Raw genomic sequence first — 18,342 nt, 5'->3', positions numbered from 1 at the left:
ACATGGAAACACTACACTCAAGCAGTGTGTTGGTTTTAGTGTCGTCCTGATTGGCTAAACAGAATAACTAAGCAGCCAAATGCAACCTATAGATTAATCTGCTGTCAACGCTCAAACATTGTTCTGTAATTTCATACTTGAAGAATAGAAATAAAGGTAGCAGAGAGAGTTGAAGTGTGAGGGAAGTACCTGTACCTGGTGCAGTGACAGACTGAGCCTTGTGGACCATCATGCACCTGTTGCTACAGAAGAACTCCAGCTTGCCCTCTTTGTTTTTACTTTCAACCATGTCCGACAGCTGATGGAGCGTCTGGCACATCGGGCACAGACGGGCATCCTCGATTTTCTGCAATGTAAGACGTGAGGCACAGTTCAGGATCCAGGATCCGTCATAGATCTTTAGGCAGGTTCAGACAGCACTCGCACACTTTCATCATTTCATTCTGTTTTCTGTTGTGTTTTAAAGATATAATAAGTAACATTTCCACATTAAAATGTGAATAAATGATCAATCTATGTTATACATTTTGTTCAGTTGTGTTCAACCCAGAGAAAAACGTCAACCATGCGTCTAGTTACTAACATACCCTGATCAAAACTTTATTATTATATTTATACTTGGATAGATATACTTATTTTATATATTGCTGTGTTTATAGATTGCAGATTGCATTTGTTTTTTTCCTGATTCAAACATTCTTAGTCCATATTTTTTGGACATATTTTATGATTTGTCTATTTCCCATTTTCCTTGTGTGTATTTGATGATAACGAGATGATACACAGACACACACAGAACTGTGCATTTATTAACGAGCATGAGGAATGATACCAACACCCGTTCCTTTATTTCTGTATATAGTTATATAACAATCTATTTAATAGTGATATTTACTGTCAGATGAAGTGATCGTGATTCACCTTTTTGAGCTTGACCAAACATTCTTCACTGCAGACGGTTTTACTGCCGTCCTCGGTCTCCAGCACGAGCCGGGTCTCGTGGCAGATGGAGCTGCAGATGTTGCACTTAAACACAGGCATGTTGTTCGCTTTGTGGTAGCTGATGTAGCAGGCGTCGCTGCAAAGTCTGTGCTTGAAGCCGTCCAGGATCAGCCAAAACCGGCACTGAGGACGACAGAAGAGCAAAAGAAGAGAGTGAATAAATGTATGTTTGTATTCCTATATCAGCGCACATCTGGTAGAAATGCTGGCAGAGGCTCAGACGGGGAGTCTATATGCTGATTTTTCATACAACTGCAGTCTCCAGTGTGATATATTTTTAAAAAAAAATCACTGCACATAGATGTAATGAGAAGTAAGTATAGTATTTCTTTTCTTACCCAGCTAAATCTGCCGCATATCCTGCAGTGTGATCGAGGTCCGGTAGGTTTTGCAGAAAGGTTCCTCCTGGAGTTGACAGAAGCGAGGCAGGCATTGCTGCACAGTTCCTTCACGGTTCCCGAATCATCCACCGGAGCCAGAATCATGTCGTGAGGTCGCAGTATCACCCTGAGGGATGAAAATACAACCACCCAGCTATTCACAATGCTCGTTTTGTCCAATCAAACCTAAAGATTTTTTATCTTGATCACTTAAGACAAAGAAAAGCAACAAATTCTCACAAGCTGAAACAAAATAATGTTTGTTTTTTTTGCTTGAAAAATGATTTAAACAGTTAACTGACTGTCAAAATACTTTAGCTTTAACTTACTGGAAGCAGTTGTGACATTTCTTCTGGATTATTTTGAGGTGGGGATGCCTTTCAGAGAGACAAGAGGCTGAGCAGAAAACCTCCTGTGAGGTCTTTGGCCGGTAAAGTGTCTGTCCTCTTTGCACTTCCTTTCTACACTGGCAACATTTAACGTCAGACTTTGCGTAGATGATCGATGGCTCCTCAGATTCAGCATCGTTTTCTCTCACGGCGGAGTCTGAAGCGATCTTTCCGTCCTCCTGCACGTTGATGCAAAGTGATTAGAACCATCCCTGGACTGTCATGCATAGCTTGAATTCAATCAGACAAACTCTTTGTCTCTCTCTTTCTCTCTCACTGGTTTCCTGCTTAATTTAATATACGAAATATACTCACACTCGATTGTTCGTCTCTTTTCCCCTCCTTCGACTGAGCTGAGCTTTTATTTTCTGAAGGGAGAAATCAGAAACAGGTTTATAACAAACATTAAAACACCATTTATTTTGCATTTATAAGCAGTATATAAACTCTGATAACACTATAATGTAGCTGTAAACAGATATATGGTCATTTTAGGAGGATATTACAGTATTGTATTATAATTCTCCTTATATTATTATAACTGTGTTTTACTACATTTTCATTCATTGTTGTTTTTATCTGCTCACAATAAAATTATCATTCAATATAAACCATTTATTAAATGTCTTATTTACGGTTTTCTGCTTTTTATTATTATTAGATAGTGTGTATTATTAACCACTGTGAAGAGGAGTGAAGAAACAGGGAAGAAATGAAATTAACTTATCATCTCATACCTTGAACCTTGCACCCAAGATACGTCTTGTATGACGACACACAGTAGCGATTGCAGAAGAGCTTCACCACGTTCTCTTCACTTTTGTAATGAACCATCTTCGACACCGGTCGAGGCGCCAGGCACACGTGGCACTTGTGAGGCGTCGTGATTTCCTGCAGATTAAAAGAAAAATAACAGAATAACATTTCACGCAGTAAAACCTTTAAGCAGGGCTGAGCTTTCTAATTCCTATTAAGAGAATTGTTTGGCCATGCCAGTTGTTCTTGGGATGCACAGAGCCTTCACCACTGGACTGCTGAGTATAATGCAGGTTTACCAGACATCACTCAAGCTCTGCAGTCAGGATCCAGCTGATTAAGACCCATTAATCAATCACATATGACTGTAAAGTTGTACAGTGTACAGTGTTAATAGACTAATAATTAATGATATCCGTAGGAGTGTGTTTAATACTCTTTTTTTGCATATTAGTCGATTAATGGCAGAACAACAACAAAAAAATCATATTAAAGTAAAAGTAACATTAATAATTTGGATGATCTAATATAATTTCTGAGGTAAACACGTCAGATATTCTCTGGGTTCAGTTTCTATCACTGTAATAACATTTTATAAACTAAATATTTAACTGTACAAATAACTGATTAATAACCAGTATTAACTGTAAATGGATTTGTGTTTATTTTGAGCCTTTCTGAATCAGACATCAGAGAGAAAACCATAAAATATGATTCAGTTTCACCAAAATCAAGTCAATGCAGCATCGACATGATTTGAATCTGTTTGTTTATGTTAGAAAAGTTACTTTAATGTCAACAAACTCCATTAAAAGACCAGAACCAAATACATTTATCGCACTAATGAGCAATTCTTGTGTAACTAAAGCCTCATACAGCCAGAGATAACGACAGAGCTGCTCTGGATGCTCCTTTATTAAAATAAATACAGCCAGTGTGGTTTATTCTGACAGGCAGACGCCACTGTGCATGCTCAGAGGCACTGCCCACAATGAAAACATTACCTTCACGTGTGCAGCACCTGTGCCACCACAGTCAGAGTTCAGGTAATTCCCGACTTATTTCTGTCATCCAGCGGCTCAGATACACGCCTGTCAGTACTGACTTACCGTCACCTGTTGCGCGGACGGAGATGGTGTCGGTACCGGCTCTGGTTCTGGTTCTGGTAGACGGGAAGACGTGAAATTTGTGCAGAGCAGATAATCGTGCGGACTTTTCCACAGCCGGGTACGGAGCGCTTCATCGCCCGGAATGTAGCGGGAGAACAGAGACTGTTCGCCGGACAAACTATGTAAACACAGCCGGGAGTCGAGCCTTCAAACACCGTAACGCCGCCTGCCCGGTACCCGAAAATCTGCTGCTGCTCGTCTACCCCTGACATTACGGTACAGGTGCTGCGAGGAGCCAAAAGGGAACTCTAAAAAGCGAAACCGTGTCAGTCAAACATGATGACATCATAGACACTAAATCTGACGCAAGCAAACACAAAGTGGAGCAGTGGTTAGCACTTTCGACCCACATCATGAAGGTTCCTGGTTCGACCCACATCATGAAGGTTCCTAGTTCACCCTACATCATGGAGGGTCCTGGTTCGCCCTACATCATGAAGGTTCCTGGTTCGCCCTACATCAAGAAGGTTCCTAGTTCGCCCCACATGATGAAGTTTCCTAGTTCACCCCACATCATGAAGGTTCCTAGTTCACCCTACATCATGGAGGTTCCTAGTTCACCTCACATCATGAAGGTTCCTAGTTCGCCCTACATCAAGAAGGTTCCTAGTTCACCTCACATCATGAAGTTTCCTAGTTCACCCCACATCATGAAGGTTCCTAGTTCACCCTACATCATGGAGGGTCCTGGTTCAACCCACATCATGAAGGTTCCTAGTTCGCCCTACATCATGAAGGTTCCTAGTTCACCCCACATCATGAAGGTTCCTAGTTCGACCCACATCATGAAGGTTCCTAGTTCACCCTACATCATGAAGGTTCCTAGTTCGCCCTACATCATGAAGGTTCCTGGTTCGCCCTACATCAAGAAGGTTCCTGGTTCGCCCTACATCATGAAGGTTCCTGGTTCGCCCCACATCATCAAGGTTCCTAGTTCGCCCTACATCATGAAGGTTCCTGGTTCAACCCACATCATGAAGGTTCCTAGTTTACCCCACATCATGAAGGTTCCTTGTTCGCCCCACATGATGAAGGTTCCTGGTTCGACCCACATGATGAAGGTTCCTAGTTCGCCCTACATCATGAAGGTTCCTCGTTCACCCTACATCATGAAGGTTCCTAGTTTGCCCCACATCATGAAGGTTCCTAGTTCACCCTACATCATGAAGGTTCCTGGTTCGACCCACATCATGAAGGTTCCTGGTTAAGCCCACATCATGAAGGTTCCTAGTTTGACCCACATCATGAAGGTTCCTAGTTCGCCCTACATCATGAAGGTTCCTGGTTTGACCCACATCATGAAGGTTCCTAGTTCACCTCACATCATGAAGGTTCCTAGTTCACCCTACATCATGAAGGTTCCTAGTTCACCCTACATCATGAAGGTTCCTGGTTCGACCCACATCATGAAGGTTCCTGGTTCGACCCACATCTTAAAAGGTTCCTGGTTCCTGATTTGACCCACATCATGGGGCTTCCTGGTTCCTTGTTTTCCCCACACCATGAAGTTTCCTAGTTCAGCCTACATCATGAAGGTCCTAGTTTGCCCCACATCATGAAGGTTCCTGGATATGACGTTTGGAAATCTCCCAGAACCACTACCTTAATTTTTAATTTTTTTTACGTTGCAAGTTCTTCTCGTTATGTTTATGTCATCAACATTTGAACTATATTAAATAAAAATGGGTTTGGATGTTACTGTTTTGATTTCTTCTTCATCGTCGTCGTCTTCCTCCTCCAACAATGTTATTTGGTTTAGCAACTAAATAATAATAATCCTCATAACGTTTGTCTTCTTCTTCATCATAAGGTCCAGTGTTTGCATCTTTACTTAAGCTGACTTCACATTTCTGTTATATATATATATATATATATATATATGAGGACAGAGGAGCAGGATTTGATACGGGGACCTCCGGGTGTATTTCTGATAACTTTGATGATTAATGTGTGCAAGCCTTTCCTCCAAGTAACCTCTTAAGCGTCTTTGGCATTTCTTTACTGCAAACTTGGTATTATCTCATCAGCGGACAGAGTATAAACCAATATCGGAGATGACAAGGTTCAGTCATACACACATTTTTAATCCATAATAAAATAGCTTCCTTGACAGGTTTGTCAATGACCGTCTTAGCAGGAATTGAATTTTGTGCAAAACTCTCAGCTGGGTACAGTGAAGTTGTACATGAAATATAAATAAATAGTAACAGAAGAAGTTAACATTTTCAACCAGATATACTACGGCATGCATAATTTAAGCCGTCATACTTAGTCTTCATTCGATATGTGATGCTTTTTGGCTGTTCTCAACACCTGTACCATAACTGCACAAACAGACGTGCAACAGATTCAGTTTGGAGCGAGCCTGGTGCCATAAATACTGACTAGTGGACAAAAATGTTGATTAATGCGGCTGAAAATAGTGCCAAACAAATCTGTTTAATCGTGCCCAAGTAACAGCTCCTCCTGTCTGACTGAGCTGAAGTGACACACTTTTAGTTGGCTGAGAACGACGCATGGTTTGGTTTTGGTCTTTTTATGGAATAAGAAGTGTTTGCTCTGGTCATTATACCATTGTGTCTGCCCTCTTTACAGCCGTAATCATACTGTCTGATAGATCAGTAGAGTTTAAGTGACCATAGCTTTAATATATCTGCACCTCTTTGAACTGGTCCAGACATTCGTCACTGCAGATGGTTTTGGTCTCCTCGCCCTCCAGCTTCAGCATGAGCGGCTTGTGTAGGCAGGTGGAGGTGCAGTTCGCACAGGTAAACTCGTTCTCTCTGCGGAAATCCTGCAAACAAGCGTCGCTGCAGAACTTGTGGATAACGTTGTACAGGGTAAAATCATGTGTGGTCTGCAGAAGACGACGATAAAAGAGCAGTGAGTACAACAAAGTGTAAAGAGTTTAAAATGTTGAACAGTTTTATTGGCAGTGGTTTGAAGTAAATGTAGTTTTTGCTTACAGTGCAGATTTTCTTGCACGTGCGGCAGATTGTTTGCGTTGGTTGGGTTGGCACGGTGTTGTACTTAAAAGCACAGAGACAGTTTATACCGCAGAATTCCTTCATAGTTCCTTTAATGTCCACTGCAGCCATGATGAGGTCCAAAGGCTGCGATATCGCCCTGAAAGAAAGAAAGGAGACAACAGAATATCTGCCTTTAATGTGGTGGATGCTGTGATTAAATGCTGTTATGTTCTATTGCAATCACGTACACCAAGCAAAAGTCCTATAGAAACATAGGACCTATACATAGGTTTGGTGATGTTTACCAGTATATGTTTGTCCATGATAATCACGGCTACCATCACATTCCTACCAACATATCGAAGTCTGACATTAAAAGACATTGAAAAATGACCTAACTAGTAAATACGTATGTGTCCCTTTTGCTACGAAGTAAGTTTTAAGCCTCCACCATTTCATTTACCTCTGATAATGGAATAACTAGAAACCAGAATATGTTACTGTATGCAATACCAGTGACATTTTTCACAAACTCACTGATGGCAGTAATGGCAGGTCTTGGTGACGGTTTTGTTGACAGGAAACAATGCGAAGAGGCAGTTTTTGGAGCAGAAGACGTCTGTGAATCCTTTCTTCTGGTAAGCTGTTTGTCCCTTCAGCATGCTCTTCTTGCAGTGGGAGCAGATCATCTGCACTTCCTGATATGCAAAGACACGGACATTAAGTTTTTCTTATGCAGAAATGAACTAACAGGATACCAAGACACACAATGTTTCAAGATAAGGTACTACAAAATAGAAAAGGCAATGAGAACCCTGAATCTGTGAATCCTTTGCTTACTGTTATTTGTTTATTTGTTCTAAGCAAGTTAAATAACAGAGAATACATATTTAAAGTAGTCAGTGAGAAATATACAACTGCTGATAAATGTTAAGTTGTATAAGATTTTATCTTTCTTCTGCATAGAGGAAATTATGCAAAATCCGCTCTGCTCACACCACCTCTGAATTGAGCTTCAAAGAATGTTACTTTCAAACAAGACTTCATCATAAAATGAATAAATTGTGATCAAGACCGTTTAAATTTATTTCAAATATGTTTACTGTGACTAAATACTCTTTAAGAAAAGTGTACATTATTATCAGTTGTGTTCTCCTACCTTTGCAGAACTCAGCTTGTCTTTAGTGGATGTAGAGGGTTTTGGAGATTTGTTGCAGTCATCGTGGACGGTCTGATCTTTCACATAAAGTTGTTCGCTTTTTTTCTTTTCATTGTCAGAGTTGCACACAGACGATAACTTGGAAACCTGGACTGGAAATCGCAATGTTCCCTTTGAAATAACAAACAACAAAAAATAAAATAAACTTTGATGCTTGTTCAGCAAATGACCACACTTTACACACGTTACATTGCCAAAATGTATCCATGCAGAAAGTTTTAATTCACACTTGCAACCCATTTTAATTAAGAGAGATAATAGGATGAAACTGAATACTCACAATGTCAAGTCTTTTGACTAATATCTTCACTTCTTTCATGGCAGCCAGTAATTTCTTATTCTTTTCTATACATAGAGAAATCAAACAGGGGTGTAAAAATGGGTGTAAAACCATGTTGTTGTTATTTTTTTGTGTTCATTTCTGCCATCAAATGTACAAATTCATGGTCCCCAGAGGACGAAGTCTACTGACTTTGATGATCCACCTAGCTTTTCCTCTAACCATCAAGCACAATCTGCTCTAGATTAAGTTAGGTGCTTAAGTTCAAAGTCCCATGAGGATGAGTAAGTCTTTGGCAATACCCTGACTTCTTCTGTCACACCATTAGAGGGTCAACGTATACATTTATTTACTGAAATAGTTTGCTAGATTTTTACAGGTATTCCTACATGATGTATCCTTGGGTCATTTCTAGACTTTACCTCTAGAGCCACCAGACTGATTTACCTGTATTTCCAATGCCAGAGGAACTTCTGTTCTTTTGCTCCACATTGTTCACTTCATCAACGTCTTTACTCTCTTCATGGTCTGAAACTGCTGTGTCCATGTTAGGTGGGCTGTCGGTCTTCTTGGTATCACTGCTGTCATTGTCGTGCTTTGTTGTGTCTTGTTCAACTGGTATCCAGGGTATTGGTGCTGACCTGCTTGTGTCACCGTCTTCGTCATTATCCTCATTTCTGACATCGTCATCGGTGTCGATGTCAAAGTCCACGTTCATGTCGTCATCGTCGTCGCTAAACCACATCTTCGAGGCGCCCTCTGTAGTTTCCACCGTTTTCTCAGGTGTGTCGACATCGCAGCTCTCTGGCATTTCATCGTCATCCTGCTCTGAGTTCACCTCATTGTTTCTCTCATCGTTCAGCTCAGATGGCTCAGCTTCACTCTCCTGCTTCTGGGTCTTGCTCTTGCCACGTTTCCTTGAGGAAGAAACTCTTCTGGGTTTTTTAGGTGTCGAAAAGCAGAAAAGACCTACAGGAGACAGAGGTACAGCTTTGATCAGAAATCACTGGAAGAAGTCAAACATTTTCTCTCTCTTTGGTTCTCTTTTGAATCCACAGACACTATAGATTAAGTCAAGCATTACTGCCTCCACCAACTAATTGTTGCAGTTTACATCCATGTCTGTCCAGACTCATTAAAATATTCTGGGTAGTAGGAGAGATTGTGTCTATTACATACCACTCAGCTGAAGAGACAGCTCTGATAGTTCACCGCCCTTCTCAGCATCACGGTTTTCGGGGTTCTCCTGCTCTCCATCTGCCTCCACATCCGACACCTCATTTGACTCTACATTTGGCTGCCCATCCGGCTCCAATATATCTTCAGAGGAAATCAAGATATAGATACATTTGTCGTACCAATAGGACTGAGAGATATGGTTTCAATCAATATCACAATGACGTTTGTTTCTACAAACAAAAACTTTAATAATTTGCGTTTTTTGGGAGCTTTAACAAAGATTTTCTTTAAATTAGTAGTTACTGTGGACTTAATAATTTTATAATTTAACTCTATTCCACTCACAAAAGAAAACTTTACAGAACACATACCTGGAATCTCAATTTCCTCCAAAGATTTTCCTTCCAACCTTTCCAGAGATCCATTCTCCATTGCTGACAGTATCTCCAAGACCTTTGCGATGTCAAGAGCTGCCTCTGGCGTCCGATAATATTCTCTGTCGGTCCGAATGCTACGGCCCAGCAGCTTGGCTAGCTGACCGAGCTCATCGTCCGAGAGGCTGAGAATCTGGAAAACTCTTTCAATGTGCTGATGAAAAAACACAGACCTGAGGTTTGTTGTGTTCTTTGCGCCAGACCGAATTACACAAGTGCCCATGCACTGGTGTCCGTGGAAGAAGCTTGAACATGAGGCACTAGGTCTTCCGAATAAGAAGGGATTATTTGCATGCACTCCACATGATTCTCTCTTGCTCACAAGCAGTGTTAATGCAGAGATCAGTTGGGGGGTCATTATAGCAACAACTTCCTTGCCCTTGTTGCACACAAGTTTGAGCTTCACATAGTGCTTGGACAAAATTTGCTCCAACTGTGGCTGAGGGTCAGCAGTGTCTCCATGACCCTCAGTGTTGTCCCTTTCGTTGAATGACTTGACTGTTACTTTTGAAACTTTCATCATGTTTTTGTTTATGATCGACAGTTGAGCGATCGTCACTCTGAGAAGTGCAATGAAGACCTGAGAGCATTCATACATCGTCAGACTTTGAACTGCAGACGACGCCGTGCTCTCCATGTACTGACATAAAAGCTGCACGTCTTGTATGAACGGTACGGTCGATGCACTTAATTTTGACCTTGATGGGCGGGTGCGCCTCCATTCTTTGTCACACAACTTCATAAATGTCTCAGCTTCACATATTATCTGTTTGTCAGCATTGTCTTTCAAAGCTCGGGCGTATTTAATTTCGCCAATTGTCTTGAGTGAGGTCATCAATTTCATCATAAGAGTTGGGGTGTGATAAGTTTTCAGCTCTTCATTGAAGCCAGCGAGTTCTTTAACAGCATCAATGACGTGGCTGAAGTTTTGAGGTTTGAGAGCATCTTCAAAGCTACTAATCGACTTTTTCTGTAATGTCAACATGAGTCTTCCCAATAGCTTTAGCCTCGATGTGATGTTTTCTTGCATGTTTTTACCTTTTTTCACATGGTACAAACACTGTGCCAGCTGCAGTATATGGGTATCATTTTTAACTACAGATGCAATCTCATCATTCTTTAGCTTTTTTATGATCTCTTCCAAATTCATCACTTGTGATGACATGAGGTCTGTGGCCTCTGCAGCAGCAAACAGAGTTTGGACTTTAATCTTTCTTTTTGTTTCTTTCGTTTTCTTTAATGTGCACTTTTGCATATGTCGCCACATTAACTGACGATTATATATGCCTTTACAATACAGACACTGTGCAAATGTCTGAATGCCGGTGAACTGGTTTGACCTTTTTCTTTTCACTTTCAGTTCTCCACGGTTAGTCTTTATCACCTCTTCATTGTGTTTCAAATTTCCTTTGTTTCGTAACTTGTCAAGCAGTGCGAATCGTTCTTTGGAGCCTGGAGGTAGCATAAAGGCTTCGGCTATGTCAGGTTCTGTTTTTCTATGTGTGAAAAGGTGACGAGAAAGTTTAGTCATAGCTTTCCCACAAACATAACAGTAATTTTTGTTGGTTTGGGTAGGATCTTTGAACTCTACGTCATCTCCATCAGAGCTAAAATCGTCATCAGAGCTGTGATCAGACTTGACCCGCTGCTCAAAGCGCCGCCGTTTAGAAGAATCTGAGTCTGGATCTTTCTTGGATCTCTTACACGGTGGAGTGTAGGTGCTGGTACAACTCTCATCGCTACTCGGGTCACAGTCAGGTTTGTATTCGTCATCAGAGCAGGATTCTGCGGAATTGGCTGCTGCATCCTCAAACTGGAAATAAGAACAAGTTATTTAATATAACAAAAAACAGAACAATACATGTACATACCTGTGCTGCTATTTTACTTACTATTTTTGATTTCTACTTATAAATCACACTCACCACAGTAACTCCATTTACATTTATTCACTGTGTGCTGAAGAACAATGTTGAGCTGTGACGTATCTATAGACCTGGAGTTACATGCAGGTAACTTCTACTTTGTCAATGATGTTTTAGATCTGGTCTGGTTGACCAACTCCTGAGAAATCTGTCCTCTGTTCTGTTAAAAGTTCAACTTAATTCAGCCGTTTGCTTTGACTATCTGCTTCTCTGTTGTTGTGCAGAGATGCAGTCTGCTAAACCAAATGCTGTTTTTCAGGTGGCAATTTGTATTATAGGAAGTGAATATTTTTTGTGCTTTCTGTTTTTTTTCTGTTTGTCTTTGGGATTTGGTCATTTGTATTAACAATTCATTTTACAACTAAATAAATGATTAAGCACTCAAATAATTAAGTGATGAGACAGAAAATGAATCGGCAACAACTTATGTATCACTGAAATGAATTTGGGACCAACTTCTCACTGTGAGACAAATCAAACAGCAGGATAACGTTGCATTTCAAGGAAATTAGGATTCATCTTTCCACATTTCTCAGCAAATAATAAATCAGTCAGTGAAAAAAGAAATGGTTAAATAATTCATAATAAAAACAATCATGTTGTATGTCTACAAGTATTGGAAGAAAATATCGAACATTTTTAGATTCTGTAAGAGCCATGCCTAACCGTCCATCTAGCCAGTGCTTAACAAAGGAAATAAATTCAACACTTACACTTTCATTGTCTGATGAGGATGCAGCATAATTTTGGTTCATCTCTGACCCACCAGATTCCTGTAAATATTAAGATGGAAAAGTCATTTTAAAAAATCTGAAAAGACAATATGTGTATTACCACCCTTACCAATTTATAATTAAGTACACCTCTACTGTATAATCTAAATACACATGCAACAACTGTGTTTTTGATAATATGTGCAACAGGAGAGATGAGGTGATGAATTAGATTATATTAATTTTATATGAACATAGGGAAACACATTTGTAGACATGTTTGCAACAGATGTCAACAGCTATGATAAAATATAAACGACAAAAACTAAAAACAAAAAGAAAAGCAAGGTACGCTGCAGAAAATAAACTTACCGCTGAGCGCCATGGGTAAGAGGTGTTCCCGTAGTTGTAAGTTATCTCCTCATCTGCAGATATTTTCTTCACTGCAAACAGGCACAAGTGTGGCTTTCCCTTATAAACAATTTTCTTCATTTTGCAGTTTGGACTTTTGTGATCGTCGTTAACAAGTCTTCCAAGGGTCCCGTCCTCATTCGAAGCATCAATGCTGCAAGAAAAACATTCTTTATTAAGATTTATTATAGCTATATAATATATTAGTTATTAGTATAACTAGGTTTTTTACTTCAATCTTTATTGTTGGATTTTGTGGTCTTCTCTAAAACATAAGCCAACATAGATCATTTATAAACAAGGCCACTTGTTTAATGAAAATCTGAAATATAAGCAGTAAACTCACCGCCAGTTTTTTCCATCCCATGAGAAGTCGTACAGATAATTCTTCAAAGTATCGCCATGTTTGCTTTTCCCGCTTTCTTTGTTCAATAAGAGGTTCCCCCGATACTCAACAACGAAGGTGGATGGCTCAATGGGCTCACGGGTAAACACACCTCTCCCTATAAAAGAAAGAATCGCATGTCGCATCCAATTATTGTCCAACCTTTGCATTGAAATGTTCCCTAGTAGAATATATTAAAACTGGTTAAATAAAGAAATAATGTTAAAGAAACCTTTCTGGTGGTCAATAAACATTTCCTCCAGGAAGGGTTTGTCTCTTCCAGCTTTTATGTGCTCCTCGGCATCTTGCTCAGGAGTCGGTTGTCTTTTCTGCTTTTTCTTCACAGCTTCTTGTTCCACAACATCTGGAAAAGTTTAAAAATATATAAAATTAAAGCATAATTTGTCTTCGAAAACTGAAGAAGTGCTCAACGTCTAACACATTCTATCATACATGATATATATTTCAGTTTTAAACAATTATTCCATTTTAAATCCAATTAATCACATTTATAAGAACACAAGTACAATTTAATTTAGTGTTGTGACTGTGAGCTTACCTCTGGTATCTCATATTTTATTGTATTTCAGGTGAAGAATATGCTTAACTAAATATAAACTATATAATAATAAAATAACATGACATCTTTTGTATTTTATATTTTCAATTACTTCTAAGGCATTTTGTGCTACTAAGTACAGAAGACTGTGATTTAAATCAACAACCCAAGAGAGATTTCCTAATACAGTGTCTTTACTTCACAACTCTCTGATTGCCTAATAGTGATTCCTATGGATTCTTTAATTTATATTTCAGTTGTGATTAATATCACCTTTAAATATTTAAAATTATTTTGTTTTTATTCAAATATACCAGACAGGAATCTTATGTGAAACATTGCATTAATGTTCATTGTCCAAAAACCCAAATAGGAATGAATATTACAGATAGATGAGAAGGTTATTTTCACTGACATACCGCTCTGCTGAAGATCTGATTCTTCTTCGTCCTCCTCAGCGTCGCTGTTTTCAGAGTCATACTGCTCCCCATCTGGCTCCAATTCATCTAAAAGAAATAAAAAGAAAGATGCACTATGTATACATTTAAAGAAGTGATTTGTCTAGACTAAACAGACACTGGCAGGTCATGTGTATTGCACATACCCTCGATCTCAATTTCCTCCAGAGTGTTTCCTTTGAATCTTTCAAGAGAACCTTTTTCCATTGCCAGGAGAAGTTTTGCAATTTTTGCAAGTTCCAGAGCTGCCTCTGGCAGCCGATAATACTCCCTGTCAGGCCGGATTTCATGGCCCAGCAGTTTAGCAAGGTGACGAAGCTCATCGTTCTCCAGGTTGAGGATCTGGAAGACTCTTGCGACGTGCTTGTGATGATGCACCGACCTGAGGTGCGCTGGGTTCTTTGCACAACACACTCTTGAAAAAGGCCTGATGCAGTGCCTTCCGTGGTAATGGCTCGTCTGAGAAGAGTTTGGCTTTGCAAACAAGAAAGGGTTGTCTTTGTTTACGCCACATGCTTCTCTCTTTGTCACAAGAAGTGTCATTGCACTGACGAGTTCAGAGGTCAACAAGATGGCAACGTTTTCACCAGTCCGACTGCTCAGGATGTTCATTCTCATGAAGTTTTTGGACAATACTTTGGTTGTGTCGTCTCTTTCCTGGAATGTCTTCAGTGTCATCTTCGAAACCTCAGGTGCACATTTGTTTAAGACTGACGCCTGTGCAAGCGTCACTCTGCAAAGTGCAGTGTAGACCTCTTGGCTTTCATCATTCTTCATGCTCTCAATGGCAGAAGCTGATGTTGCTTCAAGGTAGTTGTAGAAAACCTGCATGTCACGCGTGAACGGTATGGTTGACGGGTTCTTTACTTTTGGTCCACATGGAACGGCTGTGTGGCAGGTAATTTCACTCCATTCTTTTGAACACATCCTCATGAATGTCTTTGTGTCCCTCTTCACCCGCTCACTGACGTCAGTGCCAGCGAGGATGATGGAACCTATTTTTTTGAGCGAATATCCCATTTTCACAGCAAGACTCGGTGTCCTGTAGCGCTGCGTCATTTCATGAAAACCAGCGATGTCTCTGACCGTCTCAATAACTTTGTAGAAGTTTTTGGGTTTAATAGCGTCTTCAAAGCTTTGTATTGACTCTTGCTGCAGCCTTATCAAAAGTCTTCCCATTTCCCGCAGCCTCTTTCTGATGAATTCATGTTTATTCGTTTCATCTAAATACCTATCACACAGAGACTGTGCCAGCTGTATTAGAAGAAAATCATTTTGAACTGCGAATGCAACCTCATCTTGTTTCATCGATAACAGAAGATTCAACACACCAGATGGAAGTTTTTGACAGTATGGCGATTCTGCAAGAGCAATCTCAGTTAAGACACTTGTCGTGCCATCTTTATCAGAGTTTGGCTTAAAAGGACATTTAGCTACATGTCTCCATATTTCCTTACGCTGTAACATGCCTTTACAATATAGACAGTGAACATGTGAACTAGCACTGGCATGCGCGTTCATTGGTCGTCTTTTCAGTTTCAACGCTCCATGCTTGTTCTTCAGCACCTCTTGATTATGTTTGTAATTTCCCCGATTCCGGAAAGTGTCAAATACTCTTTTCCGTTCTTTGGAGCATAGAGGTAATGCAGAAGCTTCAGCGATTTCAGGCTCTATATCAGCATGTGTCAAAAGATGTCGGCTAATTTTAGAGAAACCTTTACCACAGACATAACAATAATTTTTGCTGGTGAAAGAAGGCTCTGTGAGCTTTGGGGTAGGCTTTCTGGGTCTGAAATCTTCATCCCACCCATGTTCTTCAGAGCTCCAAACAGCCTCCTCCTCCTCCTCCTCCTCCTCCTGCTGAGTGCATGAAGTCTCATCGAGTTCAACAGGTTGAGAGGAATCTCCAAAAGGTGAACTGTCCCGCTGACTGTTTTTACGGCTTGGTCCACTCTCAGATAGTTCGCCATCATCACTATCATCATCAAAGCTGGAATTATTAGGGCTGGAAGCTGCCTCTGAGTCTTCAGCCTGGATAGTACAAACAAGAGGAACTTTATGTCTGTCTGTCAGCTGGTTATCTTAGCTTATAATTAAGAATGTAAAAAGGAACAGACATCTAACCTAGCTCATTAAATCAACCCCTAAAGCTTACCAATAAACATGTTATATCTATAATTTGTACCAAAAACCAAGGTTAACATTGACTAGTTGGAGTTATGTATAGAACTATTTCTTGACCAGGTGCAGTAATTTCCTAGAGACTTTTCATCACTGTGTAGTCGCCAGGCAAACAGCACAAACTTTAAGAGATTGCTGAACATGGCCAATAAAGAGCACAAACCCTACAAACTACACCTTTTTTTTAAAATAGTGAGCTTTTGAGTTGTATGAGAGCAGTGTGCATGTTGCAAAAAAGCCAGTGACAGTTGGAGAAAGCATTAAATGTGATATCTTACATACCCTTTCATTCCTTTGTGGTGAAGTACTTGTTCCCTTATTGGACTCCTGTAAATGTCAAATGCAATAAAAAAAGTAATTTGAAAACTGAATTTCCTGCACAGCGAACTGTGGAACCCCTCACTGCAGGGGCCAAGCATTCAGGTCTGTAGTGTTCTCTTGGTGTACACCATACATGCAACTTGTCAACACTATGATTAAACATGACTTGTCTGACCTACCATTGAGCATCATGGGTAACAGGAGGCCCCGTAGTTGTTGCTTAGATATTGTCTTTGCCGCAAACAGGCACAAGTGTGGCTTTCCCTCACAAACAATTTTCTTTAATTCGCAGGTGGTTGAACACTCCTCTCTCTAGAAAAGCAAAGGTTAATTAATGAAAAGTCCAGTATACTGCAGCTAATACTGACATGCATGATCACTGTTTTACTTTCACTAGACAAATGTATTGTCATGTTGAGGGACAATTCACCTCTTGTCACTTGAATAGCACATTATCCCTTTATATTCATCCTCAAAAAGTCTGCACTCTACAGCAGATTATAAGCAGGGATGTCCCTAAAAAAAGGTGTCATCTAGATAGCAGTAAGTTGCATGTGTCTTTCAGCATTAATGGTGCTTTCACAAATGTGCAATCACCCATGCCATAGCTACTAACACATCCCTATACCATAACAGAGGCTTATTTTTGCACTGGTAAAAATTGCCCAAACCTTTTGAAATACATAGTAGGCATCAAAATTATAATGTGTATATTTACCAAAAACAATTAAGTTTATGAGTTTTTATTTCTATCTTGAATATAGGTCAAAACCACAGCGTTCGTTTTTTTACACAGCGGTGAAACTCTGTGTCTAAAACACACACACACACACACACACACACACACACACACGATGTTTTGAATCATTCACATGTAACATAACAAAAAAAAACTACCTCCAGGGCATCTTGCTCAAGAGTTAGTTGCTTTATTTTCTCCTCCATGACAGCTGGAGAATATCCAGTGATGATGTGAGGTCTGCTTAGCACGCTGTTCTTTGTAAATGATTTGTAATGCTGCTGCAGCAAAAGTTGCAAAATTATTCTTTCTATCTATCTATCTATCTTATTGCAATGGAGTAAGTAGTAGAAGTGATTAAGAAGCTTCACAAATCCCTGATATTTACCTCTTGTTTGTCAGTTTTGTCAAGTGAAATGTTATTTCCTGTCTGCACTGGCTCTCCAGAGGCAGTTTGCGTGTACTCAAGTAACTTTGTGAGAAATCAGTATTTAAACTATGACCAAAGATGAATAACAACAGTGAGGCTACCTACCTGGCTAAGTTGTCTGTTCTCAGTTGTGCATGGGAATGACTACTTGCTGTTGTTTCATCAAACCATTTCTGCTGCAGCAGAGTTGCATCTGTCTAATGTTTACTGACCTGTGCACACACCTTGCAAGCATGCTAACAATCAATATGAAGTGGTAAGCAAGCTGGTAGTAGTTTGTTACTTTTTCCACTTGCTTTAGAGTTGAGTTAAACAAATGCAGCTTGATAGATATATGTTTAAAACAAACGTTTACCTTTGCTTTAATGTCCTGAAAGTGGAAGAAAGAAGAGTAACATGGGTAGTTAAGGCAGTGACAGCCATCTTTTCCTTTTCCTTCGTCT

At 39.9% G+C, this 18,342-nt stretch overlaps 1 protein-coding gene across 2 annotated transcripts in view; it reads right to left on the bottom strand.

Moving 5' to 3' along the window:
• The window catches only part of LOC104930826 (uncharacterized), a 26,845-nt gene extending 8,503 nt beyond the window's left edge, over nt 1-18,342 (bottom strand). Inside the window, exons 1-23 of one of the 2 annotated variants that reach the window (XM_019270794.2) lie at nt 18,255-18,342; nt 16,910-17,042; nt 16,692-16,736; nt 14,375-16,259; nt 14,190-14,276; nt 13,444-13,575; nt 13,173-13,329; nt 12,788-12,980; nt 12,416-12,475; nt 9,715-11,590; nt 9,344-9,484; nt 8,612-9,133; nt 8,165-8,229; nt 7,825-7,995; nt 7,203-7,363; nt 6,663-6,822; nt 6,356-6,553; nt 2,509-2,662; nt 2,087-2,139; nt 1,712-1,950; nt 1,341-1,509; nt 922-1,125; nt 190-346 (exon numbers count right to left, since the gene is read on the bottom strand). In XM_019270794.2, the coding sequence (XP_019126339.1) occupies nt 190-346; nt 922-1,125; nt 1,341-1,509; nt 1,712-1,950; nt 2,087-2,139; nt 2,509-2,662; nt 6,356-6,553; nt 6,663-6,822; nt 7,203-7,363; nt 7,825-7,995; nt 8,165-8,229; nt 8,612-9,133; nt 9,344-9,484; nt 9,715-11,590; nt 12,416-12,475; nt 12,788-12,980; nt 13,173-13,329; nt 13,444-13,575; nt 14,190-14,276; nt 14,375-16,259; nt 16,692-16,736; nt 16,910-16,912 (6,832 nt within the window). In that variant the 5' untranslated portion in view covers nt 16,913-17,042; nt 18,255-18,342. The remainder of the gene's footprint in view (nt 1-189; nt 347-921; nt 1,126-1,340; nt 1,510-1,711; nt 1,951-2,086; nt 2,140-2,508; nt 2,663-6,355; nt 6,554-6,662; nt 6,823-7,202; nt 7,364-7,824; nt 7,996-8,164; nt 8,230-8,611; nt 9,134-9,343; nt 9,485-9,714; nt 11,591-12,415; nt 12,476-12,787; nt 12,981-13,172; nt 13,330-13,443; nt 13,576-14,189; nt 14,277-14,374; nt 16,260-16,691; nt 16,737-16,909; nt 17,043-18,254) is intronic. The other variant, XM_019270795.2, reaches the window with a different exon arrangement.

Source organism: Larimichthys crocea, chromosome XIII, assembly GCF_000972845.2.
Source record: "Larimichthys crocea isolate SSNF chromosome XIII, L_crocea_2.0, whole genome shotgun sequence".
NCBI classification, from domain to species: domain Eukaryota; kingdom Metazoa; phylum Chordata; class Actinopteri; family Sciaenidae; genus Larimichthys; species Larimichthys crocea.
The sequence above is the reverse complement of the archived record's forward strand: the minus strand, read 5'-3'. Positions and strand labels throughout refer to the sequence as shown.